The sequence below is a fragment of the Glandiceps talaboti genome, chromosome 15 (assembly GCF_964340395.1).
Source record: "Glandiceps talaboti chromosome 15, keGlaTala1.1, whole genome shotgun sequence".
Taxonomy (NCBI): Eukaryota; Metazoa; Hemichordata; class Enteropneusta; family Spengelidae; genus Glandiceps; species Glandiceps talaboti.
Genome location: NC_135563.1, coordinates 5,903,624 through 5,930,399, shown reverse-complemented (window position 1 = coordinate 5,930,399; position 26,776 = coordinate 5,903,624). Strand labels below are relative to the sequence as shown.

The following is a 26,776-nucleotide window of genomic DNA, read 5'->3' as shown; positions in this document are numbered from 1 at the left end:
TGTATGTATGTATGTATGTATGTATGTGTGTGTGTGTGTGTGTGCGTGCGTGCGTGCGTGCGTGTGTGTGTGTGTGTATGTATGTATGTATGTATGTATGTATGTAAGCGGCCACGACTAACGGACAGACGTCGCTATATCAACACCTCCTCTTAATGAGGGTAATAAAGTATTTCGTAATCGTCTCTGTCTGTATTTCAAACTTTTCAAAAGTGAAAATGTGGGATACTTTACTTGTGTTGTTCTGCTCGAAGCCATTCATTGTCACTTCTTCACCAACGACTACACCATTTCCTACAACTGTAGTATCATTGTGCAATCCACAATCGGGTTCAAGATTATCAGTGCAATTTCCATTATTAAGGGTGTAATTGGGCACATCATCTTCAATACAAGAATACAACAAAGTTTCTTTTCGCATTTAATAACAAATTCGTATTTTTCTCAACATGAACAGCGAATCACTTCGTCGATAGAATGACTTCATAATGTCCAACAAGGGTGCTAACCTCATCTGTGTTGCAGTGTCTTCTAAAATGCGCAGGTAAATAAGGCGGATTTTCTATAAATTCAATGAGTATACAGTATTCGTCCATAACCCCCTGCTAATGTAACTATCAATCAATCGACCGGTCGATTGATTTATTGATAGTTACATGAGCAAGGGTTATCGACGAATACTGTATACTCATTGAACTTAAAGAAAATTCGATCGATCAATCAATCAATCAATCAATCAATCAATCAATCAATCAATCAATCAAAATAATTTGTACAGCGCCAAAATCCAATACGACATAATGTTCTATGGCCCAGAACAGGAACGATAGTAGATCGTTGTAAAAAGTTAGAAAGTTCTTGTAAAAAGATTTATGCACCCACCCCTTCTTTTTAACACTTAAACCATCCGTTTAATTATAAACCCATCCCCAACCAAACCTTAAAGTTTAAGATTTAGGATTAATACAGGAGTTTCCCCAACTACATCGAAAGTCAATATACAGAGTAAAATGCTCAAAAATGACATATTACACTATGCAGATAGGTTTCATTGAAATACTAAACTTAGAAACTGTTACTTACCGTGCATAACTTTGAGGAAAATTTGTTCCAGTGTAGTTTCTGTCATCCCAAAAGATGATATACCTAAATTGTCTTTATTATTACACAGGGCATCGAACAATTGTATGAATTTTGATTTTGGGGTTGCTTTAACTGGAACCTGGTATAACAGTTCATGGTCACTTTGTGATTTAAATTCAGCTAATGGCAAGTATTGCTGTATAAATGAGGTCACGCTTGCCAGCTGCAGTCCATATAATTGACCTGTTCCAACCTGTCTTGGAATTGTTGTCCGGCTTTCAGTTCTCCCTACACAATTTATTCCAAGAAGAAAGTAAAAAGCATAAGGGAAATATGATCTGAAATCAGATACACATTGAACATGTTAACGCCTCTCGTAAGGGTTTGAATGTTGTTGATTATATAAATTCGTTAAATATACTTCATGAAGTGAACATTTAGGTAACTATATAATAAATATAATATAACATGCACAGAAACATGTCTGGCGGTTTGACCAATGAAGATGAATATCAAGGTCAATGCCAAGTTCGAAAATGAAAGCTCGCATTTGATAACATGGGTGTACATATTTGAATTGAATCTCTATTTAGTAAACTTCATGAAACAAATATTGCGTTCTGGTACATATTATCATATAAAAGAATATTATATTCAATGAACATAGTTACATGCCTCCATAATGGTACATAGATCCAATGGAAAGACCATAACATTTCTTTTCAACTTTTGAATTTAGATTCATATGTACAATATGTGGCAGTTGTCTTTGAAGCAAAAACTATTTTAAAAGGGTCTTCTGAACATATATTGGTAAAACAGATTCACTTATAGACACATTTATACACAATGTATATATGTTATCCGTGGTTTTACACATCAGCATTGGCAGCAAAGATTTCTTCAAGTTTATAGCAAAAGTTTAGTATTGGGGGCTTAATTGTAATTGTTAAGTAATATCTATATAACAATTTTGTAGATATGGTTATCGGGTGTGTTTAGTTTTCTATCAGTGTAATACCGGACCATCACAATACTTTCCACGTCACTATACCTTTGTCAAACTTGTCAATTCCCTTGTCTTTAACTAGCGTCAACTGGTAACCGACTCCAAAGTTGGCTTTTAGGTATTGCGGCGGTCCACAGCACTTCAGCTGTCCATTTGACAAAATTGCTATTCTGTCACCAAGGAGACTAGCTTCATCCATGTGATGGGTTGAGAGTAGGATAGTACGACCTGAAAAGGAATTGCAAAACACATTTTAAATTTCAAGTGTGTCCACATTCGTAGAAATGTTTGGCTGCAATTGGCTTGGCTTTACTTTATCATTTATCAATCAATCAATCAATCAATCAATCAATCAATCAATCAATCAATCAATCAATCAATCAATCAATTTTATTATTATATAGCCGCACATAAGACAACCATTCTCGCCAGAACGTTCCATTTATAGTCCCTGGTGGACCGTTTTTCGAAGTGAGGACTACAATGGACAAGGTCGGTCATATATAGGTGTGCTATCACATCCATAAGTGCAATCACCATATTGATAGCGGAGACCTTACCCTGTTTATACTTCTGCAACAAGTCCCATATGGCTCTTCTAGCATAAGGATCCACCCCTGCTGTAGGTTCATCCAGGATAACAGTTTTAGCCCCACCAGTAAATGCTACAGCTACTGATAGTTTCCTTTTCATTCCTCCAGACAGTGTCTTGATAGTACTGTGTTTTTTATTATATAGTCCCATATCTGTCAGTAATCTGAGGATGGGGAAAATACAAAATATCAAATGTTTCATTTTCTTCTGTTCTTGGACACTTCCTCTCAATAATTCAAAAGATAGTCACATAATGATATATAAAGAATGCGAGTCCTTCATATGTAAAGTCCTTTACCTGTCCGTTTCACTTTTGAAACATTTCATTGGTGCATCCTTTATTTTGCTGTAGAACCATAAATGCTCCTGGACAGTTAATCTGGAAGACAATCAGCAGATCAACCTATGATTAAACACTCTTATGGTAAAACTTCAACTTTCAACGACAGCTGAATTACTAGGTGGTGGTCTATTGACATGGTTCCCCCGTCGACGTTTTCTATTGTCGACTTCTATTTTCGACCTCTCTAGAACTATTCATCCGTTTGTTCAGATAGTTAGTATGAGTGTAGATGGGTGTCTTCTCGGATTTGTTCATGCTAAGATGATACCTGTCCACTTTGTATACACGGTGGACACTTTTTCATTTTTGGTCTAAACCAATATTTGAATTGTCAGTTCTCTGAAACCATTGATACTGATCATGCTGCTCTTTATGCGCAGTGTTTAGCGTGCTCAGATTTGTTCAAAGCAACATAATATCCAATATTTTCTATCTTCAATGCATGTTTCATTATCTTGATGTCTCTGGAATCGCATAAACATCTGCCTTGATTTTGGCATGAATGCACTTATTTTGTTTATGAAAGTATGATAGTTGTTCTATTATCTTCAATTCTTACGGTCTGCATGTTGTGCTGTCCACTTTACATATATTATCTTCATTTACCCCTTTGTACACCTCTTGCCCTTCCCCCACATGACTATCTACACCAGCAGGTTACTTTTCGTAGTGCTTATTTTAACACAACCTGATTCAAACGAAATGCAACTCAGATCATACAATAGGTGAAACAATGCTAAGGAGTACAAGAACGAGTATGACGTGTATGGGTATTACTTACTTCTCAAATAATGCATTGTATTGTGGACAGATTCCTAGACTTTGTCTGATTTGCACCATTTCTCTTCGTATATCTCTACCATAGATGATGGCAGTGCCAGAAGATGGAGTTATAAACCCTGTTAATATTGACCTTGGAGACGAAATAAATTGTAAGATTAACGATCGATCATATACACATACACCCACCATTATATATATATATATATATATATATATATATATATATATATATATATAAGTTGATTGTGTATTGTTTCTATGCATACAAGGAGTCCTCAGATTTGTCAGATGGTGTTGTGTTAGTTATCTGTGGTAGAACTTGTTTTCGTGTCGGCACTTTGAGATGAGTTCAGATTTTTTGTTGAGAAGTGTTTGTTTGTCGGCAATGAGGATGCAGAGTTTTTCAGTTAGGCAGAGGTAGCACAGTTTGGTTTCATTACTGTATGCGTGTGCTCTCTGTGATATAGACCAGTCTACTTTGAACGTTTTTTTATTTCTTTTCAGCTGCCAGATGTACTTCGAAAGTTCAGTGCTGTTTGCGTATTTTTTGTGTCTGAAGGTTTGGCTGTGGTCATTGTATCTTTGTTTGAAGGCATGTTCAGTCAGGCCGATGTACAGTTTGGGGTGTTGGTTGCATTCCTCTCAGCACCACAGTTACAGTACTACAATTCACTGAAGGACAGCGGTTACACTGAGAAAATATCCTACACTAATAACCCACAAGCAACTAAAAAAGGACCCGCCAACGTAACATCATCTGGTTCAACCCACCATTCAGCACTAACGTCAGAACAAGCATTGGGGGAACATCTAAAACTCATCAGGAAACATTTCCCAAAGAAATCAACCCTACACAAGATCTTCAACCAAAACACAATGAAAGTCAGTTACAGCTGCATGCCAAACGTCGCCAACATCATCAAAATACATAACAACAAAATCGCGAACAACAATACAACGACCAAACAGAAATCCTGCAATTGCCGAAATAAGAGCACATGCCCCTACAGGAAAGCTGCCTGACCGCCAGCATAATCTACAATGCAGAAGTAAAAAGAGAGGAATGCAACACCCCCCCCCCCCCAAACTGTACATCGGCCTGACTGAACATGCCTTCAAACAAAGATACAATGACCACAGCCAAACCTTCAGACACAAAAAATACGCAAACAGCACTGAACTTTCGAAGTACATCTGGCAGCTGAAAAGAAATAAAAAAACCGTTCAAAGTAGACTGGTCTATATCACAGAGAGCACGCGCATACAGTAATGAAACCAAACGGTGCTACCTCTGCCTAACTGAAAAACTCTGCATCCTCATTGCCGACAAACAAACACTTCTCAACAAAAAATCTGAACTCATCTCAAAGTGCCGATACGAAAACAATTTATACATAGCGAACTTCAAAAGTAACACCACCTGACAAATCTGAGGACTCCTTGTATGCATAGAAACAATACACAATCAACTTTCAATAAAGTCTTTCACACCTTACACATATAGATACAGTAACACAACGAGTAGCTGCCAGTTGTCTGATGATCGCATAGAGGTGAAACTCGGAGTAACAACTAAGCACCTCAAGTTCCAAACAACATACTTGATTATTCCCGCCCTGCTCACCCAAGCATCGAGCGCTCTCTTCTACGAGTTCAAGTTATCCTCTATTCACATGGATGGCATGATCTAACAAAATGTTTCATAAGTGTGATCTTGATTTGGAAGACAAACAGTCATAAATTACATCTTCTACAAAAGTACATAGTCCATTAGAGGCACCTGATTAAACAACTAAAGTTTACTTACATAATGGTTGTTTTACCAGCACCATTGTGGCCAAGTAACGCTGTTATTTGATCTTCATACAAATTGAGACTCAGGCTTTTCACTGCTTGTGCTTTACCTTTCCGGTACACCTGTTTAAAATTAAGTACATGGTAAACTTTAGAGGACGACCGAAACATATTTTGTAACATTTCACAAACAACAAAATAACACCTTAAAAGATGGAACAATAGAATACAGAACTTACGAAGATAAAAGTTGGCATTGAGTACTAAGACACAATAGTTTCTTTTAGGATGAGATGAGACAATGCGTTTCATCTGTCAACCACTGTGAAAATCGATTGTTTTCTTACCTTAACTAATCTCTTAATGCAAATTCCTACTCGGTTATCTTCGTGGATAGACTGTGACGTTTGAGGATTATCTGGTGCTGAAAAAGTGAAAATGTAAAAAATGTCGCCGTTGTCGTCGCAAGAACATCAATCTGATCTGTGTTGTATGTTCAAATATTTACAATAATTGAGAGTGATGTATCTAATCTTTAATTGTTATTTCATCATATCTTTTGCTTATGGTATCCTACAGAATTGACATGATATTACGTAATCCAGTGTTCAAATCAACCTCCTTTTTGAAATGTACATAAAAATGTTATCCTGTTTTATATCTGGTGAATAAACAATTCAATTCAATTCAATTCAATATAGCACAGCCTGATCAAATCGAAATGTGACTGTGCGTTTCCCAGTCATAAACCGTGTCCATTATTGTATCGTACTTGTTCAGTCGAAGCCCAGTCTTTGTCAAACGAGGTATTGTAAAAAGAACTGTATAATGACACATTGAAACACTGAAGATATTTAAGATGAAAAAGGTATGAATTATCAAAAGTACAGACACAAAGGAAAGGTTATTTCTGTCTGAAGTACACTTGTGACATAGATTGTGGTAAGTGTGGTGTCATTTGTTGCAAGGTATTCCTACAAACCATTGCAGGAAATCTGCCATTTTGCAGAACACATTAGGGCAGTGCGGCTTCTTTACTATGCAGTAGGGATTTTGCTTAACAAGATTTCAAAGTTGAGTAAGTTACCGAGTACAATAAACATGCTCTGAAGGGGAGAAGTATGACTTGAAATGTGAGGGGAGTCTGTCATGGAGTGCGTCATGAACGAAAATAGCAACTTGTAACTTGAATTGATTGTGTATATCAAGAATTTTAAGTTTCTTGAATAAAGGAGCACTATGAGAATCATTAAAAAAAATTTAAAAAGTTACCAAGGTGCTATTGTATCACCGCACCCAAAATAGCAATATCATCAATACAAGTGTAACAAAGCAGAAATAACTGGCAGGATATTTGTTCAAAGTCGTATCTGATATATTAGAGAATAGAAAAAGATAGAAATTATAAATGAGATTTATTACCTGTAACATTGAAAATATTATATAAGACATCCTCTGTTTCCCCTTCATGTAAACCTCTATGTTTGTCCAGACAAGTGTCACCATCACTGTCTCCACCACACCAATATGACTTAAGAAATGGGAAGTACCATGGCTGAGGGACACCATATGTTCCTGAAAATTAAGAATATATGTTAACAGTCGTATGCTGTGAAGGCTACTGGAATATCATCATGAAATGTAATTACTTGCAGTAATCATAACGTAAAATAAATGTTATAGTTGTTGTCTCTTTCTTGAAAATAGTTCATTTTTTGTGTAAAAAAAATTATTCACCTATGAAGAGATAATGTAAATTTAATTTAGTAAAATCTGTTACTGTCTTTGACACTGAAAAATAAATCATTTTTGAGTGTGTATATTCTTATTATATTTTCATAAACTTGTGCAGCCTGTGTTACGGCATGTTATATTATTTAACAATAACAGTTCTAGTTTAGTACACTGACGGAGTTCGAGTTTAAAGCGGTAGCAGAACAAACTATCCTGTGTGTCTGACAACACCACGCCATTCTGTAGACCGTCGGACTTCTCATCAAACAGCGCAAATTAGATTTCTTGGTTGACTACGCCCATACGAAGAGACAAATTTAGGAGACGCTTATGCCAGCTGACTAAACATGTCAGTCATTCATACAGAGAGAAGCACAGATTGCAAATGTCAACGTGGCAACACGCCATTGGACAAAAATACTCATGTGATTTTGTCATTTAGTCATTTGATGAAAGAAGTGAATCGGGCACAAAATCCACCACAGTATATACCTCGTCCCTTTTCTCGAGTAAAACCTGAATTGACAAATTAATTGATTTTCCATGAGTTTCAGTCAGATGATTATTACTCAAAGAATTTACCTGGATATACAGCTTCAAGGTACCATAGTATAATCATATAAATAAACCAATCCAAAACGATGAACAAAGTGATATTTCCAATTGTTATGTCTTGGCTGTAATCTGGCCATGGTGTATTAATAGTAGACCACTGTAGACCATTGGCTTGCTGTTCATGTTGTAAAATGTATCGAATGCCCAGGTTATGAGCACTTTGTGAGACCAAACACTGCTCAAATACAAAAATAGAGTCATGACTAGGTTCCCTTATTGAACAGTATTGGTTACCATAAGGCCATCATTTGCTATTTGCATACAAAATATGACATTTTCGTCTTTGCAAGTCATTATAAAATTAGGTCCTGGCATTAACATACAACTCAAAGCTCTATAGGAGAACATACAGCTTTTTGTATATTAAACAGATGGGTAGAGAATATTTGAATGGTCATAAGTTCTACGGTAACACACACACACACACACACACACACACACACACACACACACACACACACACAAGGCTCGATATTGTATTAGCTTCCCTCAGGAAGGTAATTATGTAACGGTAAATGTTTTTGCTCAATATTACCTCAGGAGGTCAAGATTCATTCGAGGTCAATCATTATTGATGATAGAATGGTCACTTTTACCTGAACAAAAACTATATGCCATGATATTTGATTCCGCAGTTTTACGTAATGCGTACCATAGTGTTGAAGCGTATTGATGTGATTATGTGATTCATGGATTGTACATTTGAAATAATGTTCGATTGTTTTATAGTCGTAACTTCTGGTACAAGATACTCACTGTAAATATCTTCACTGGTAGCGATACTGTTGCATATGATGTATTCTCCATATTCAGGATATACCAGAAGGGTAGGCAGATAATAATATACAGTATTCCGCTACATGCAGCTGCTAACTTGGCTTTTGAGAAAAATGCACTCAAAAAGAAACTGGAAATGAAATTCAAATGAAAATGCAATAAGTAAGCGGCAGGAAGTTAGCTAGTAGCATTGAGTAATAAAAGCTTCTCGACTCGAATATGGGTTTTCACACCCAGTTTTAATTGTTCCCATACTTTTCCATGGTTAGGGGCTGTATGCAACCATAGACAGTAGAAGGGCCTCCACTGTCTATGACACAACAACCACAATCCACAATTTATGTTTCGGCTGTTGAGATTAGTAGTGTTATCTTGACTATATAAAACATACTCTCAACGTGGAATACGCCTCTAAACTTTTTTAAAATATTGTGTTTACTTCGAACAAGAAAATTCCACCCTATTCTCAGTTAAAATCAATTAAAATAATCTGGGGTCACCGTACAATTTCGTGAAATAGTGATCAAAATGTTATCAAAATCAAGTTATTATAGAATCCAATATGGCCGCCAAATCCAATATGGCCGCCGAATACTGTGTTAAATAAAAGATTGATGATTTCCTTGAAAACTGGATGATGGACACCAAATTTCTTTTTATTATTTAAAAGGTACCACGAACAAGCTTTCGTGTGAAAAGGTTTGGAGAGAATTGAAGCACTTTGATTCCAGGGATGTTTGTCACCTAGGCGCATTCTACCTTAACTGAACTAAATTGCCATAACAGGTTATCGTACTCACCTAAACAGTACAGTGGAAACTGCGTTCAACATGAAATACAACCACAGCAGAAATGGATCACTGTATGGAAATAACTGTCCACATTTCATAATAATAAGTAATAAAGTGGCGGTGATGGATATCTCCACTAGACAGGTTATGAACCATGACAACCAATAGATGAAATTACTCAGTCCCATTATCTTCATCATCTGTCAATTAGGATAAATAGAATGATAATTGATGGAGCTGCAAAAATAATACCACCACCACCCCACCCACATCCCCATCCCCATCCCCCACCCCAACCCACACCACACCACACCACAAAATACAGGAAAGTCTAGGCATTACCATTTTAGAAATGGGCCTCTTAAGTACGCGTTTACCGTCACTTGGCTGTGTAGGCTGTAAAATCGACGAGTGGTCCCTTCGTACCAGATACCACTAAGGGTCGAACGACACCATGTATCTCACTGTCTATGCCTTACGCTGTTTTTAAAAATGAATATTGCCAAGGTCAAATCAATTTACATGTACGAAGGCACCGATCTTGAGGTTTACATTAAAAATGAGCATTTGTAATTGTTTACGTCATCAAAACTATTTACCTCTTTCAGTCTTTGTTCTTTTTCATGTACAATGGATTTTGTAAATATGATGACGTGGAATATCCATGCCAGGATGAACAACATACTCAAAGATGTCGAAATATGATGCATAAATCTGTAATATAAACAGAATATTATTATCAAAAACTACCAATAAACGACACAAAGTCATGCAATTTATTAATAATTTGATAAGATTGATTACTCTAACATTGACACAATTTTTACTGACATTTTATTCGTAGAAGTAAAATTCTGTAAAGAAAACATAATTCAACATATGATGTGACATGACATGAAGTGACCACATGTCATGACGTCACATGACACGTCATGACATCATATGACTTGACATCACGTGATATGATCTGATGTGATATCTGTCGGCCTCTTTTATGTATGCTACTGTTTTCACTGCGGTGGCGGGGGGGGGTCCTTATAAAATATGGGCGTATGTGAAATTGCGCTGACTTATTGAAAGGTTAACTTAAATTTCAGAATCTATAGGTTATCATTAACGTTTGCCTTTGCTAGGATAGTCATCGGACAGTTTCTATTGTTGCTGATGTTGTAGCTGTCATTGACACAAAAGGATAAAACAAGAGAGTGTGTGCTTCTACTAGAGCAGTGACAAAAGTAGGAATCGTAGCCGATTGCAAACTCTATGCTATATAAGTTGCAAGAATGTCTGAAAGGTATGTACTCTAAGCTAAAGTAATTTTCTTTCACATACCATTTTTTGTTGGCTGGTGTGTTGAATTAAAGGCTCATAATTCAATCCCAGGTATGCACAATAGAGTAGTGCGAACTAATATAGATCAATTTCTGTCTGGATCAACTTTCACGACAGCTCTTAAAATTGGCGTGTTTTTGATTTTATTTATCGAAGTTCTAATCCTAATCTGACACTGGTCTTTATAAGCACCACTTCAAATAAAAGGAGAATGATATGATCACGCTATTAACTTACTCATCATATCGACGGCAGGGATGTGGAAATTCCCGGATGTAAACACCTGGTTCCGTAACAGGTCTGCCGACTTTGTCCTCGATAATTGCTCTTTCAACAACGTCTTGCAACCAAGGAAATAATAAAGATTGATAACTGTCATCATGGTAATGTACTTGGCTCCATTGTCTTTCTTCGTCCAGTATACTAGCTGGGGCGTAGGTGTCGTTCAATTTCAGCTTGTAAATAACATGCGTTGGTAGTTCTCCATTTTCATTTGTTTCAAATGCCAGTCCTTTATAACAAAATTGGAACATTGTATTTAGTGGAATGATATAAGAAAGTGCAGCGAGTTTAACCACTATAAATATCTTCAATCGGTGCCACAGCGTTTCGTTTTAACGAAAACAAACATCTCTAGATTCCTTTAAATTATATATAAATTTAACATACATTTTTAAAAGGGCTTTCCCTTTTGTTTTCTCTCATTTATTTTCAATTTTAAGAACTTTTATCTGAAGTGTACACTGACCTTCAATTACAAAAACTGTTCTTATGTCCTTTTTAAACATTCCACCGTGACTATTTAGTTAATTGTTTCTAGTTGTAATTTAACCTTTTTGAATGACAAAGCGCTTGTTTAATGTTCTTGAGGGAATTGTCGTGCGTACAGCACGTTCCACATAGTAACTTTGACTGGTGGCAGTCGACATTGCCTCGTCCTAGAAGGCGAATCGTTATCTGTGCTTCCATTTACAGAATGGTGTATGCGTTCTTTCGTTTATCATGAAATGCGGCATATGGCTGCTATAAAACGTTTGGTCACTGGGTTTCAAGGTAATAACTTTTTTTCAGTCATGTAGTGGCTTGCTACTTCGCGAGAACAAAACATTGGTAATTCAAACTGGTTATATTAGACCGAGAAATCGTTAGCTGTATGTTGTAACACAAGCTATTTGTTTTTTATGAATAGTAATACAATCCTGTCAGTAGAAGTCAAGGTCATGTGACGAATCTGAGACAGGTAACAGCTGGTGAAGATCGTGGCCGAAATATTAGACAAAGAAAAGCGAGTTTCACAACGTCTTGAAATAAATGGTTTTGTTGAATTCAAATCAGAAAAAGCGATTTACGACTTTGTCATGCTTCAGTTCGTAACAAGAGCTTTGTTACGCGTGCATTGAACTCCTTCTTCATCACTACTGAACCCTGGGTACTGAACTCAGGCATACCTGCAATAACTGCGATATCGTCTCTCCTGTCTGCTTCCGATGAAAACCGTGCCATACTCTTTTCATCGGGAAATGGACGGAATATATCTAGATTGAGTTGTGACATAAACGAGTTCCAAAAACATGTGATTTTAATCAAAGACTTGGTAAGTTGTTGAAGAGTTGCTATATCTGGAAATGGTGAGGGTCCCATTCCAATGTCATCGCTGTAGTCGGAGAAACTCGCCATCTGAAATTCAAAAAGACATCGGATGTTACCTTACTTTTCTCTATCAGTTGTAAAGTTGTATTGATCCACATATGATTTCAGATCCAAATATAAATTGAAGAATCACGAACAGAAGATATTATACAATCATAAAAACAACTTTCAAGTCCATGCAACCCATGATATTGTAATTTTCGTATATATAGCCCGCCCTCATACGGCAATTCGTTGCATGAGCTTATACATGTATTTTGTACCCTAGATTCCTCGCGCTGGCGGATTTCGACTAATTGTCCCTCCGCCGACGGACGTAAGTCAAAATCCGCCAACAACTCAAAGGCTGTCAATTTTGTTGCGTCTTATGATGCGAATGTACGATTCTCCCAACGTAGCAGGTAAAAAAGGACGTTTCCGATTTGCCAAAAAGTTGTAGGATTTTTAAAAATGATGAAATTGTGGTCATGCATGGGTGTATTATATACACAGAAATGACAGCAGTATCTACTAGGATTAGAATTGAATTAATGTGGGATTAAAACCCCAATGATTCGGAGGATTTAGATATTAATATCCGCAGATTACAAAGGGTCGCTTCACCAAATAGCAGTTGTTGATATTAATACATGTATGTACCTCTTGTTGGTCACTGTACAAATCAAAATTGAAAGTTTCGTTCTTGTCCAGTAAATCTTTAAGTTTGATGGACGAGTTGTATAGCATCCGGGAGTATTCTGCCAAGTTGTCCAATGCTCGTAGTGATTCGTTGGCCTGTTGAAGTAAAAAATTTTGTAAAAAAAAAAATTTAAAAAGGTATCTCAGAAAAATGAATGTCTCCATTTTACAATGTCAGAGAGGTTTTGTAAAGTGCAAAATGCTGCTGAAGCCATAATACATCATCGCATCGTCTTGAAGTTCGAGAAAAAAAAATCAAAGACTGAAAGAGAGTGAAATGTTGATATAGAATAACGCATGCGCAATACAGTTCAAGGACCAAATATGGTAAATAGGATTATGTCGACATCTTATACCTTGTCAGGTTGTGTGTACCATATCGACTACTGTATATCAGCTGTTCGTCTTAACTCACCTTTGTTATAATTCTATTTACATCTGTTGTGTTGGGTGTATACAATATTTGTGGATGACCTCTCAGAAGCAAGAAAGCCATGATTTTAAACTTTGATAACTGTTTCTCCGTAAAGTCGAGTTTCTCTATCCAATCAGAATCATCCAATATTGTTTCATTTATAGTGTTATTAACACCACAGAGTACAAACTGTAGAGAATTCCACAGTTTTAAAAGTAGTACTGTAGATTCCCTGGGCACTTTGAGATCAAGATCACCGCCCAGAGTTATAAACTCAGTTTCTTCGGAATGGTATGTCCAATTTTCATCATAAACGTTATCGCTGCTTTCGTGTGTTATCGTATCATCTTGACAGGCACTGTTCTCTGGTAGTATTGACTCCATATTCTCCGTCACACGTATAACTGAATGTAGTTTATCCATTTCCTATAAAGACGGAGATAGATGCAGTTACAAATAAGGTATGTAAATGCGTGAACCATCTCAGACGAGCGTTTCTGTTTTGTCATACGGGATTCGAGAATATGCCGCACAGTGTTGCTGAAGTCGTTACAGTCGCGTCATAAACCACAGACAAACTGTAAGAAGTAGGCTACATTTTAATTGCAATCTTGCAAATCTTATTTTGTAGAATATGTGGTTTCTCCTTGATGTCATGATTGTATCGAACGGGGGGGGGGCGTGAACAGTAATCTGCAAAGCACAGTATATCTTGTTGATATGTGATCATATGCATACTAATGATCAGATATATTTAGAAAATTTACCTTTGAGAAATTCGATTCACCAGTCATTGCATCTGTGATAATTGTTGAGAAGAAAGCGTCGCCCATTAAAATATTCATAGCATCATTGAAATCTGCAATGAAATGTGGACAATCAAGTACAGAAATGAAATTTTTGAAGCATTTATACCGAATTTCGCGACCCGACTCTGAGTCTGGCTGTTGTCGGTCGCTTCATCATAACCACACGCACATCCGCGAATGTTGAAAAATATGCCATATCAAAAGTTAATTTTTTGTGTGGAAAGTTTTTAAAATAATATCTTCATCCTTCATAAGTATACAACCGATCGACCTAGTGATTCTGCAAAGTTTCTCGGGTTCAGTGTTTCCGAGATGTATGGTGAAAAAATAAATTGTGTTGCAATTAGTGATGGGTGTCACAACCCGCTTTTTTGCATAAAATGACTGGATTATTTTGTCCTAGAAAATGGTCGAGTTACTCCTCTTTTTCTTATTTTTTAGATATGGATACTGTGAAGGTTGTTATCCAAGACACTTCTCTACGTTGAAGGTGATTTGCCATATTATACTACCTGCCATCTATACCGGCACTGACTAGTGTGCCAGCCCACCACTACCACTATAGTGAACTTATGTGAAGGCACTGTATAAATCAATACTTGTGTTTGGATATATTTGGCAGAATCGGCGATCAGATCTCCGAAAGATTTGACGGGTGCATTTAAAAGAAAATGAAATTAGGTTGGTCTGTCGTATCATCCGATTATTTCGATGTCAGTGTCGATTGACGATGTCGTCTTATTATCGGCTCTCAACACTAACACTATGAAAATCACGACGTTAACCTGAAACAAAACGTCGTCTGGCTCCACAAAATTCTTACTATCACTATAGTGCTACATTTTATCGACTGAATCAACAAATCTCTTACCAACATTTTATCGTCTGGATCAACAAAAATCTTACAACAGGGCTAGTTTATCGTCTGACTCAATAAAATTCTTACCAACAGAGATATTTGTCGAATAAAACGACAAAATGTAGCAGTGTTAGTAATATTTTTCTTGATCCAGACGAGAAATTGTAGAGTTAGTAAGATTTCTGTCGAGCCAGATGGATTGTGTACTTTGAATATTCATACCTGCTGTTTGTTCTGCATCATCATCTTTAGCTGCAGCCCCTTTAATAAACGTTATCAAGGCTTCGATTGTCTCTATTTTGACAGGGTATCCCTCAGGTGACATTGCTAAGAATTCTAGTAACTCGGGAACTCTGCAATAGTAAATTTGAACGACCAATTAGCACACGCTGTCAACCTTTCACGCTTACAACAACTTCAACCCCCACCCCCTCGACGAAACAGGAAATGATGTTACAGCTAAAACAGGTAGCGTTCGCCATAAGACTATATGTAACATATGTACATTGACGATCAAATATTGATAAGTTTGCAAGTTTAGGTTGTTGTTTTACTTGATAGATAACGACACTTGTACTGCTGAACATAACATGATTGTTGAGATAAGTCTCGAATGCTGAATTAACATAAACAAAACCCTCTCTCCAATCACAATCCTACTGGGTTCAGCAATAAAAGTGTTCTTACCTACTAGTAGTAGTGAGTAAAACAGCAAGCTCAACATGCCAAATGATCAACGTTGGTCATTAATTGTATATGTTATGTGCAGCTTTCTGGCGCACATTCCCTGTTTTAGCTATAAGTATAGTATCCAAGGTCTTGCCTACTGACATTGTGTACTTGAGTCTAAGACACAAACAATTTTTTATAGTATGAAACATGTGCATATTGTTCTTTTATGTGTTCGTCCGTCAGGTTGTGCACAGACAAGGAAAAGAGTACGTATATTGTGATAAATGATAACATCAGATACATTACACAGAATTGAACACGATAACTGATACAACTGTTTACGATATTCCGATATGCAAAGAATGCGATTTGACATAAATGAAGAAACCTATTACAGTCAAGTTGTATTTCCTAGCGAGCAGTAAATGAGTTAGGTGATATTTTGGGGCAGAAACACACTACTGTCCAATAAAGAATGAATCCATATTCTGCACAATATGATATGCATACTACATGCACCTAAATATGAGATTACCTGAATGACAGAGCATTGCAGGTTGATGTTCACTGAATCTGTTTGATACAACCACGCAGAAACCAAGAAAATACACACCCTAACACTTTAAGATAGCAAGGTCGGTCGCAATTTCTTGCTACATTAGTCCGACTGAAATCAACCAATCAAATATACTGTAACGAAACGCTGACAAACTGGCACAAATGTTTTTTGTTGACGTCTGCGTTTCATGTTTGCATGGTGGTATTGTAGTTCCTTTTAATATGTGTAGACAAAATATAGCAAGAAACTTTAATTATGCAATCTTGCTTGTAGCATTGCAGTTTCTTATTGGTTTCTGTGTAGCTGCATCAAAAGAGAACCAGATGAACAGCAACCAGCAATACATTGCACCTGACCTGTTTCACTGTTAGTAAATAGCATCAAGATATAATTGACTTTAGATTTTTTTATGACGAAACTTGCCTGTTATTAGTATAAATTGGAAAGCCATAAGGATCAGTTTGATTGGTTTCAGGACAAAAGAATTGTAGCATTGGGATCCATCCAGCACTAGGAAGAGGTACGGCTTGGTTATACTCTATAAACAGTGTAAAAATAGAAGTTATAATATATTATTGTTGCGTTAATTGTAAGCAACGCATGGGTCCTCCGAATGATTATCTGAATGTCATCATAGACTTAGAGGGTGTCTTCCGACACGATTATTATTTTTTTACATTTTCTTTCCATTTGGAAAAAACACGTCTTGATTTTAGACCTTGCACTTTTTTTCAGCTCACGTTGTTATAAATAAATATGTGATATCGTGAACTTGATATTGAATAGCGCCCTCGGCTACTCATTAAATAACATTGAGGAGTAGTTAGTTGTAAAAGCTCTACTCCAGATGGATTTTAAACTCTCAAACGTTACCGAACTGTCAGTTACACAGAGAGGGACGACAAATCTCACAGTATACAGCAAAGGCTCTCGTACAACAGCTTTTCACTTGATTTGATTTATTATTCCACATGAACTCCAAATCCAAATTTAACACGTCACGTGAATACACAACTATTTAAACCCAGTTAGACTCTCTTAACACCTCCCTAAAGAGTTGGCATGCTACTCATTGGATAGTCGTCATCACTTGATTTATCTAAGTATTATGATTGGATCAGCATATTAAGTTATGGAAATCTGCCCTAGCGATAATGTCCAATATCACTATCATTTGGGATGTTTGTCAAGACCTATCCCATTGACATCACCCCAAGGTGTCATTCACGGTTAAGTACACTTTCTATGTACAAAGGGATTATAACTACTTACTCTTTAAAACATCAATTAACTTCTGATATGTTGTAACAACTTTAAATACTTTGTAATATGCGATTCAATTTCCCTCTATAACTAAGGCTACGTCATCACACAGCATCATTTTCACAACACCTATACTTGCGATTTGCGCTTTGTGATTACCATTGCTAAAATCCTGCGATAACCATAGCGCTTGCGTAAATAATTTCTTAGGACTGCTACATTGTATATTCAGTGCTTTGATTCGGTTGTTTAAGTTTGGGAAGTAATTGTTGCAGCTTGCAAATAACTTATTTATATTAATTTGTGAATTTATTGTCCATTAGTCACAAGCCTTGCAATTACACCTGGCAATGTTGCCATGTATGGTAAAAATAACACTGCGTCTATAATAAAAACAAAACCATATATTGCGAATCCTGACATGTACAGAGCTGGTAAAATTATCACAAGACCCGTTTGCAATTGCAATATCTAGCACAGATTCTTTTGTTAGTTTTCGCCATAGACCCTACAGTATGCATAACAACTTGAATTTCGTTGGAATGTCGACATACAAACAACCCCATGCTTTCTAAGGACATTGTTTGCACCCGCTGTGTTGTGGTATATTTTAATTTTGACGTGTTTTACTGATAACAGTTCTGTACGCCATACCTCTCTTTTCCTACGATGGTTTGGCATGTGATAGATGCTTTCGCAGTGAACGAACAAGACCAATGAAAATTTCTCTAAAAACAATTATCGTTTTCTCACCTGCAGGCGCCGTTTGAATGGGTTCGTTTTTGCGTGCAGCTAAGAAGACTAGAAATAAGGCTAACGGTAGGAACACTTCACATGCCACTGCAAGCTGAAATGAAAGTTAAACAAACGAATTGTTAAAATAATGTAATGTTTTTTACTAATTTCAAAAGAATGGCGTTCATGTGTTATGTACGAGACTGTTCAAAATATGTTCATTTTTTGTAATTCGCTTCTACACATACAATACTAGTGGGTTTTTTTGTATTGACAACGTGACGGGGATATCACTATCAGTGTCGATATGCGGGTACTGGCAAGTTTTCCGTGTCAGTACAGTTTATCTAGGAATGCAAATTTATGCATACATATATATGTCACCCGAATGGCAATATACATATTTCCTAGATGAATTGGTGAGTGCAAATATGATGCGAATACAAAAATAATTCATCAATAACAATACTGAAAACCGCGAACTCGAAAGGAAGTTTTTACAAAACATTTGACGAATATAAAATACCTTATGCAACCACGTGAAAGAACGGTGATGAATAACAAAATGAAATTTACGAATACAAACATTTTTATTCATCCAAAGTACGATTTTAAGAATAGAAATGTGTGACTCAGATAAAGAAAACATGACATTTAATAATTGCTAATGAGATTTGATGCATAAAATGTGCTTCATTAAACATTGTAACCCACTGCATGACATAGTGTGTAGTAGTATGAGAGAAACCGTTGAATCTACGACAGTCATATATAGACCGCTTTCATACAGCCCGTTTCACGGTACCGTCCACCCTGTCTGTTTGATACAACCATGCAGAAACCAATAAAAACCTGTATGTTCAGATGTTCTTCTCTAAGGTAGCAATATTACAATTTCTTGCTACATTTTGTCTTAATGAAATAAAACCACTTAAATATACTATAATTAGACGCAGACACGCGGGCGCCATTGTTTTGAAGTCTGCATTTGAAGTCTGCAGGGTGGCACTTAGTTCACTTCATTTCGGCAAGATGTGGCAAGAAATTATATTCATTCAACTTTGCTTTCTTAAAGTGTAGCATGTGCGGTATATTGATTGCTGTATCGTTGCATCACAGTCAAGTCAGTCTGTGGTTGTATCAATGCCACTTTATGTCCCGGATTGAATCAAACAGAGACACTGAACAGTAACTCTAAACAGGTTGTATAATTCGTTGGTTCTTGATCTATATATAACATATTATAAGCTCCCAGTATTTGGGATTAGTGTAACGTAATTTAGTGTAAATTCACTGGCGATATTTTCGGCCCCTTCCAGTGTGCGACTGATACAATTCTCAACACCAAGTACAGCAATAGATTTTGCCTCGTCTATTTCTTGTTTGAAGTGTTTGTAGTGGACACTTCCTGGAACGATAGTCCCAGGTCAGTCAGTTACCGGGGGTTGGGTTTTATAACATTTGCAGGTACGTAGACGGATGTTGGTATTCTGGGATTGTCCAAACCTTGGAACCGTATAGTGGAAAATTACACGACAAAAAGAAACCGAAAGGAGAATGGAAATTATGTTGGGATACGACATACGATCACTCTAACACTAGTTTCTTTCTACATGGATACGCATAACACATAACACAATGGTGTTTCTCTTTATCGTGCTATTTTTGTAGATAAACACATCGAATCCATAAAACGTCGATTAATTATATAATTTCATTAATTTTTCATTTTGCATTGTAAACTAGCTAGTGTAACTGTTCATCGGCCGTCAAGTTGTTGTCCACACTTTGATGGTTTTCTATATCAACGACAATGCTTGTATCCAAATGAATGATAACCTAAATATTGGGACATGATCAAATCGCTTTGTATCAAGGACGATGAGTTACTAATTAGATATTGGTTTTTATCTATGTCATCATATTCATCAACGTTCAAGAATGAAAAAGCACTGTACATTCATCGTGAAGAAGATGTTTCTATGGTGACGCGACAACCAACACTCTTCTCCATGTTATCCCACTCTGCATTTGACAGTATGATAAAGGGAAAATCGATTATGGTAATAGAGTTGATATGAAATGTGTACAGGTACTAAGTGTAGCCTTGGTTTTCTTTCCTGTAATGGACTGTGTATTGATCATCCCACGGCGTCTGAGAATGAATGTAGCCGTCTCGTATCTCAGTCATTTAATCCTTAATCTGTTAAATCATCAAAAAATGATGGCGACAGTAAGATCAGCCCGAGATATGTGCAAGAAGACAAATAAAGATCATCAGAGAAATGAGAATTATTTTTTGTTTTGTTATTTTCATAACCTGAAAGGTCCACGCGTTCTTTCTGCTTAAATAATGCACTCTCTCATGGGGTAGCGAGTGGTTACAGAAACCGACCAACGACTAGATCGTTCAGACTAACAAATTTAGCACTCTACTTATTAGAGTCATAGCGACAGTTTTAAACCCAGCATTACCATGGTAACATATTGGGGTAGTCACATTTCATAATCAATTTCTCGGACATGAAATGCCTATAAATTTATCCCACGTCCCATTTATCAGTTTGAAATAAAAGGTATGAAATTTAATATTTATTAAATACATATTGTCATTTGCTTATCAAATTCCCGATGTACGTTAATCTACTTAACATCATTTTACAATTACCTTTCATATTAGTGAAACTATAGATGCAAGCGATATGTCATATAAAGCTCCCTAAGCTGGTGTTCAATAGTGATAAAAATTTGAGTTTTCTCTGGCTCTTAAATAAGACACAGTGTACAACACTGTTCGGCTCAAATGTGTTCATAATTGAGTACGCTGGTACAAAGGGTAGTAGCTACAAAAATCTACCTGGTAAGTTCCCAACTTTAATAGAACCCATAAAGACGTTGTTTGTTTTCCCTCCAGTACTGGTATCTGAGTACACTTTGCCTCTCAGATTTATAACATATGTACAGACCATTGAGTTTTACGTACAATACACAGCTGGACAAAAGTTAAGAGTTGTATTTTTCATGAACAATGAACGCGTTAAAAATATGTTCATTTGCTGTAAACGTTTTATGGACAGAGACGATGGGGTAGTTAGTCCGATGATAACATCACTAATTGAATATTTCTATAACTTTGAGGAAATTACTATTTCTAGTAAAGCAATATACAGAATATACTTACAGCTAAAATGATGTAGGCTTGGTGTTTCTTCCATGAGACATTACGTTTTTGACACATAGCCTGACAAATTTCAAATTTCAAATCTTGACTAACAATAACAAGACGACCACAAATGTTCATCAACTTGGTAGATCAATTGACAAGACACAATAAACACAACAGGATCCTTTACCCAATCACATTGAACACTGATAATCATTGCTATTCTTTCACAGTGTAGTAAAAACAGGCTTCTAAATGAAAACATTACACATGGACTTGATGATTTTAACGGCTGCAATTGGTTATTTTCTAACTGATAATCAACATTTCAACTTGATTAATTCTACACCTATACAATTTAAATGTTTCTTTTGCGTTAGAAGTTGTCTGAGGGTGTGTACTAAATGCCATATTACATGAGTGAAACTACCATCAAGCCTACATCATTTTACCTGTAATCTACACACAAATTCACCACTTTGCAATTTGTGTAGAACCGAACGAAATGGATATAAGCGGAAGTGATATTGCAATATAATGCCTCCCACAACGAGAGTGTACAGAAACAGGAAACCAAAACGCTAGGTATGTAGACAAAACTTGTCACAGGTGTTTCTGACTTATCCGTTCTGCATTGTATCCCTCTCGACCAATTTCACATTGAAAACGGGGAAGTAAATGTACGGTATTACTGATCGCCAAGTAGACAGTAGGCCATCAATGTATTTTTTTACCAGTACATTGAACACAGAGAAACATGCACGTGACTACACGTCGCGTCACCAGCATTGAGGCAAATGTAATCCTTGTTCAAACGTAAGAATTGCTGTAGCCTCTGTAGCAGGGTGGATCGCTGACCTGGCAAGCATTTTCTCGACACAGACTCGGACTGAATGCTTGCCAGGTCGACCATCTAGCCTGCTACAGAGGGCTATACATGTAGGGCATTGTCAGTCTTTTAAATTTGGTGTGTTTGGTTGACAAAACGGGTTGACTTGTTGTGATATATATATATATATATATATATATATATATATATATATATATATAAACTCCGAGTTACAACCAAGAAAGAGTTCCAGTACTACCAAAACTATTACGCTCTCCCACTGCGGTATAGAGCACTGTCTTAGCAGATTGATACTCACCGAGTTATATATATATATATATATATATATATATATATATATATATATATATATATATATATATATATATATATATATATATATATATATATATATATATATATACATATATATATATATATATGTATGTGTGTGTGTGTGTGTGTGTGTGTGTGTGTGTGTGTGTGTGTGTGTGTGTGTACACACACTAAGTATAATATTTTGTCCATTGGATAAAACACTAGAGACGTTTGAGATCTGTAGTTTGCCTATCCCCGGTCCCCTCCCCTTTTTTTACACACAAGCCTTATCATGCATTAGGAGTTCATACCAGGACGAATGTTGAATGTCGCCTCAAAAGTACAGAACATGTTTTCATGCTTCAGCGAGCAGAGTAAGGTGATGACACGAGACCTATTTTGAAAATTGTTTAAGCATGCTTTGACAAAGAATAGCCGTAAGCTATGTTCAAGTGAGTTGTTGCATTGTGTATTTTTGTTTGCGTCTTGCTTTTACTGTCCTGCAAAGGGAGTGTAGGTTTATGGAGGCTAGCTTTACGACAACTTAATAGGATTGTATATGTTTAAAGTACGGTCTGTCTGGCCTATGCATGACCTGATTACTTCGAATTCGTTGGTAATAAAATGGGGTGTTTTTTTGGTCACTACTTCATTTTGGAATTTCGAGTACACCCTGCCATTTTCGACCTTTCATCTCTTTTGTTTAACAGACAGAAGAACGACTGAATAATATGTTTATTATTCAATATTCTGTCAGAGTGAAATTAATCCTGTTTCGTCCCCCAACTTCCTTGTGTGTGTGTGTGTGTGTGTGTGTGTGTGTGTGTGTGTGTGTGTGTGTGTAAACATTCCCCCATCCCACTACCATCCCTGTAGAAAGATGATTAAGTGAGCGAACGGAACTCTTACGCCGCACCGAAGGGGATTGTTCAAAGGGGAGTGGGAGGTAGGTGATAAATTACTATCCGAAAAAAGGTTATGGACTTAGGAAAATACGTGCAGCTATTTCGGCGGACTGTGAAACACGTTGACCTTACAAACGCTAGATCTCTTCATTCGAGTGTACGCAATTTTCGAGATCAGTACTCTTCACAAGTTTCCCCCCTGTCGTTGCATTTGAACAGGTGAAATCCACCTGCTGCGTTGGCTAAGTGTTTACCGGGATTCCGTTCCCGTCAAAATAGGGTATAGAAATATATGCAAATTTTTACCTACTTTCTCTCATTTGTTACCAGGGTTTCCCAAACCTCAGCCAAAACACTGTATCATACATAAACATTTTTCTCCCATCTTTTGAGAAAGAGTCATAAATCGAAACGTCTACGACTTTGGTACTTTTTTGGGACTATATGAATTGCACTTTACGCGAAATACATATATATAAATCATATGTATTTACATGAGGCTTATATGTAGGTTACATACACGTTCCTAGATTCCTACAGCGGGCCATAGTTTTCTTTAGGTCAAAGGTCATACTAAAATTAGTATTTTATAACCTTGACATTGTACACACTCATGGATGTAATACCAAGAATGGTAATTTGATTATAGTCTACTTACAAACATAGTACTAATGTGATAACTGTCAAATAAGCTTATGGCTTGCCATATTCAACTTTGTAATTATACTCGGGTTTTTCGAAAGTGGAAAACAGATAGCATTTCATTGTCAGTGCAGCAACAGAGGGGCATTGATGCGTTAAAAATCTATCTGGTAGGAGCATCATGTGTAACTCTTCAAAAAAAAAAACCAGACTGATTTATATACATGTATGCATATACATTCCCAGCGTAGTGTAACCTAATCGCTCTATCAAATTGATAGTGTCAATCCGGCTAGTAACCTATGATCTAGTATATGTTATAATTTGACCTGATCAGCCAGTTTAAGCTGTATTGACAGGTGGTCCAAACCACAGATGTTAGCTCGATCCATTTTTGTTGTGTCTGTAGATATGTAAGAACTCTATACTGTAGGTATGGATGGTATTACCGTAAATGGTGAACTTACACAATACGCGTACGCATAAAGCAACATCCAAATAAATGCGACGTGATTGTTGTAACAACTAAAATGTCATGTCATCGTAATAAATTACAAACAAACAAACGTCACAATGAAGTACAGTGACAAATCACTTTTAAATCTTGACATGAAACCACGCTCAGAGACGTTTAAAGTTACGACTCAATTCAGAATATTCAACATTTCATAAATCTGTTTTGTCGAGACATTTGCCGTTTAATTTGTTAAACTACTTCTAAAGGCTGTCTTTGTTGAAGAATTCATCACATACGTAATAAGTTGATAGTTTCAATTAATGGTGGCATATAATGCAGGAAAGTTTACTATTTACCAATGGTTAAAAGTCACCGTAGATGGCCATCGCCCAAGAAGTTCATCGGTTCATTCACGATATGGCGCTACTTCAATGCATTCTTTGTAGCGGTGAGGGTGTGGAATGGATATACTAGTAAAATCATGAAAGCGAACGATTGTCCGAGGACACCATTCTTTAAGCGTCGGTACTACGAGGATATAAGAAGAGGAATTTGTTGTTTCCATCATAATGGAGAGCTAAAAAAGCAGTGTTCTGTAAATGGGACGGACAAACAAAACAACAAGGACAATCGGACTAATTTCTATGGATGATACAGGATTTTGTCACTGAATGAAATCTAAAGATTTCAGGTGGCTATAAACTGAGATTCCATTGCCCTATCGATATTGTTTTTGAACAATGCCAGTATTTATTTTGGAAAACAAGGAGATGTGCGGCGTGCACTAACACGTAACCCTGTACGCGCTAAAACGTGTATTAACGCGATGGCTGAAATGGAGCTATTAAATTTATTTATAGCTACACCAAATGTTTCCCAAGTCCTAGATTTCAAATTGAAAGTTGTCAGAGCACTGGGTTAGGTCCGTTGTACCTCTGTTTGTTCTTCTTCTACTCAAAGAAATCGCGGGGATTTTTTTGACCGAACCTGACAAAGGCAACTCATTTGGGTCAATCTATTTCTCGGTAAATACAACAAGAAACTTTGCTCTCGTGGTCGGAAAGAGAGCAAGTGCACCGTTCTTTGTGGACGATACGCTCCTTCTGACGAGTCCTTCCGACTTTCAACATGAATTATTTGTCTCCACTCACAATTACGTTTTTTATTCGTGACATTCCATTATTCCCTTGTTTCAAATCCATACTCTTATCCCAAATAATCTCTTTTCTCTCCTTCCTCAATTTTACAATGTGCTTTCAATTTTTCATTCACTGTTTTGCATTTCCATTTATTATATTTAATTATTAATCGGCAGTTTTGGTTCTGCTTTACTGACCCAACCGTAATGAATACTCTCATGTCATTACACTTTTTAGAAGGAAAAAAACACTTTGTTTTTTAACAAAAGATTCACATTAAATCATTCTTGTTTTTCAATTTTAAAAAAGTGGCCATGCGTGGGAAAGCTGGGCTGCTTTTTTATGTTAAAAACTGTTATATCATTATTATATAACACCTATTCGTTCAGACTTCTCAAGTGGGTACCCAACATGATACATTTGTTAAGCAGCTTATACTACCGTATTGCGGTCTTCCGTAGGAATTAATTGAATAAATGGATTAGCCCTTTCTGTAGACGTATCACGCATAAGTGTATTACTCTAAACTCTTCCTCAGGTCAAAGCCCTTCATCTTAAAAAATCGCCGAGAAAGGCAATGCCTCGGCGCTATGTAAATGATGCCGAACAGCTGCCAATAGCGTCGAATTGGTACAGGCAGAAGTCGATTAAATATATCGTCTCGTTAAAAAAAATAGTTTGAGTAAATGTTCACAAGACCGCATTTAAATGATATCTTACCAGACTTCGCTTCTTCAGTGTAAAGTTTTTCCAAAGCAGGAGCTTCAGTTGACTGAACGCCGCTGATTTACAATAGCTAGGACCGCACGTACATGACGAGTCCTCCAT

General features: G+C 36.6%; 1 protein-coding gene across 1 annotated transcript in view; it reads right to left on the bottom strand.

Moving 5' to 3' along the window:
* Positions 1–26,776, bottom strand: part of LOC144446874 (ATP-binding cassette sub-family A member 2-like) — a 27,114-nt gene extending 338 nt beyond the window's left edge. The window contains exons 1-22 of the mRNA XM_078136718.1: positions 26,669–26,776; positions 18,514–18,607; positions 16,921–17,035; positions 15,489–15,619; positions 14,366–14,457; positions 13,599–14,024; positions 13,145–13,279; positions 12,304–12,532; positions 11,093–11,366; positions 10,123–10,237; positions 9,533–9,723; positions 8,712–8,862; positions 7,923–8,130; positions 7,029–7,181; positions 5,954–6,030; positions 5,620–5,729; positions 3,811–3,942; positions 2,985–3,065; positions 2,653–2,849; positions 2,138–2,320; positions 1,084–1,371; positions 230–384 (exon numbers count right to left, since the gene is read on the bottom strand). Coding sequence (XP_077992844.1) covers positions 230–384; positions 1,084–1,371; positions 2,138–2,320; positions 2,653–2,849; positions 2,985–3,065; positions 3,811–3,942; positions 5,620–5,729; positions 5,954–6,030; positions 7,029–7,181; positions 7,923–8,130; positions 8,712–8,862; positions 9,533–9,723; positions 10,123–10,237; positions 11,093–11,366; positions 12,304–12,532; positions 13,145–13,279; positions 13,599–14,024; positions 14,366–14,457; positions 15,489–15,619; positions 16,921–17,035; positions 18,514–18,607; positions 26,669–26,776 — 3,645 coding nt within the window. The remainder of the gene's footprint in view (positions 1–229; positions 385–1,083; positions 1,372–2,137; positions 2,321–2,652; positions 2,850–2,984; positions 3,066–3,810; positions 3,943–5,619; positions 5,730–5,953; positions 6,031–7,028; positions 7,182–7,922; positions 8,131–8,711; positions 8,863–9,532; positions 9,724–10,122; positions 10,238–11,092; positions 11,367–12,303; positions 12,533–13,144; positions 13,280–13,598; positions 14,025–14,365; positions 14,458–15,488; positions 15,620–16,920; positions 17,036–18,513; positions 18,608–26,668) is intronic.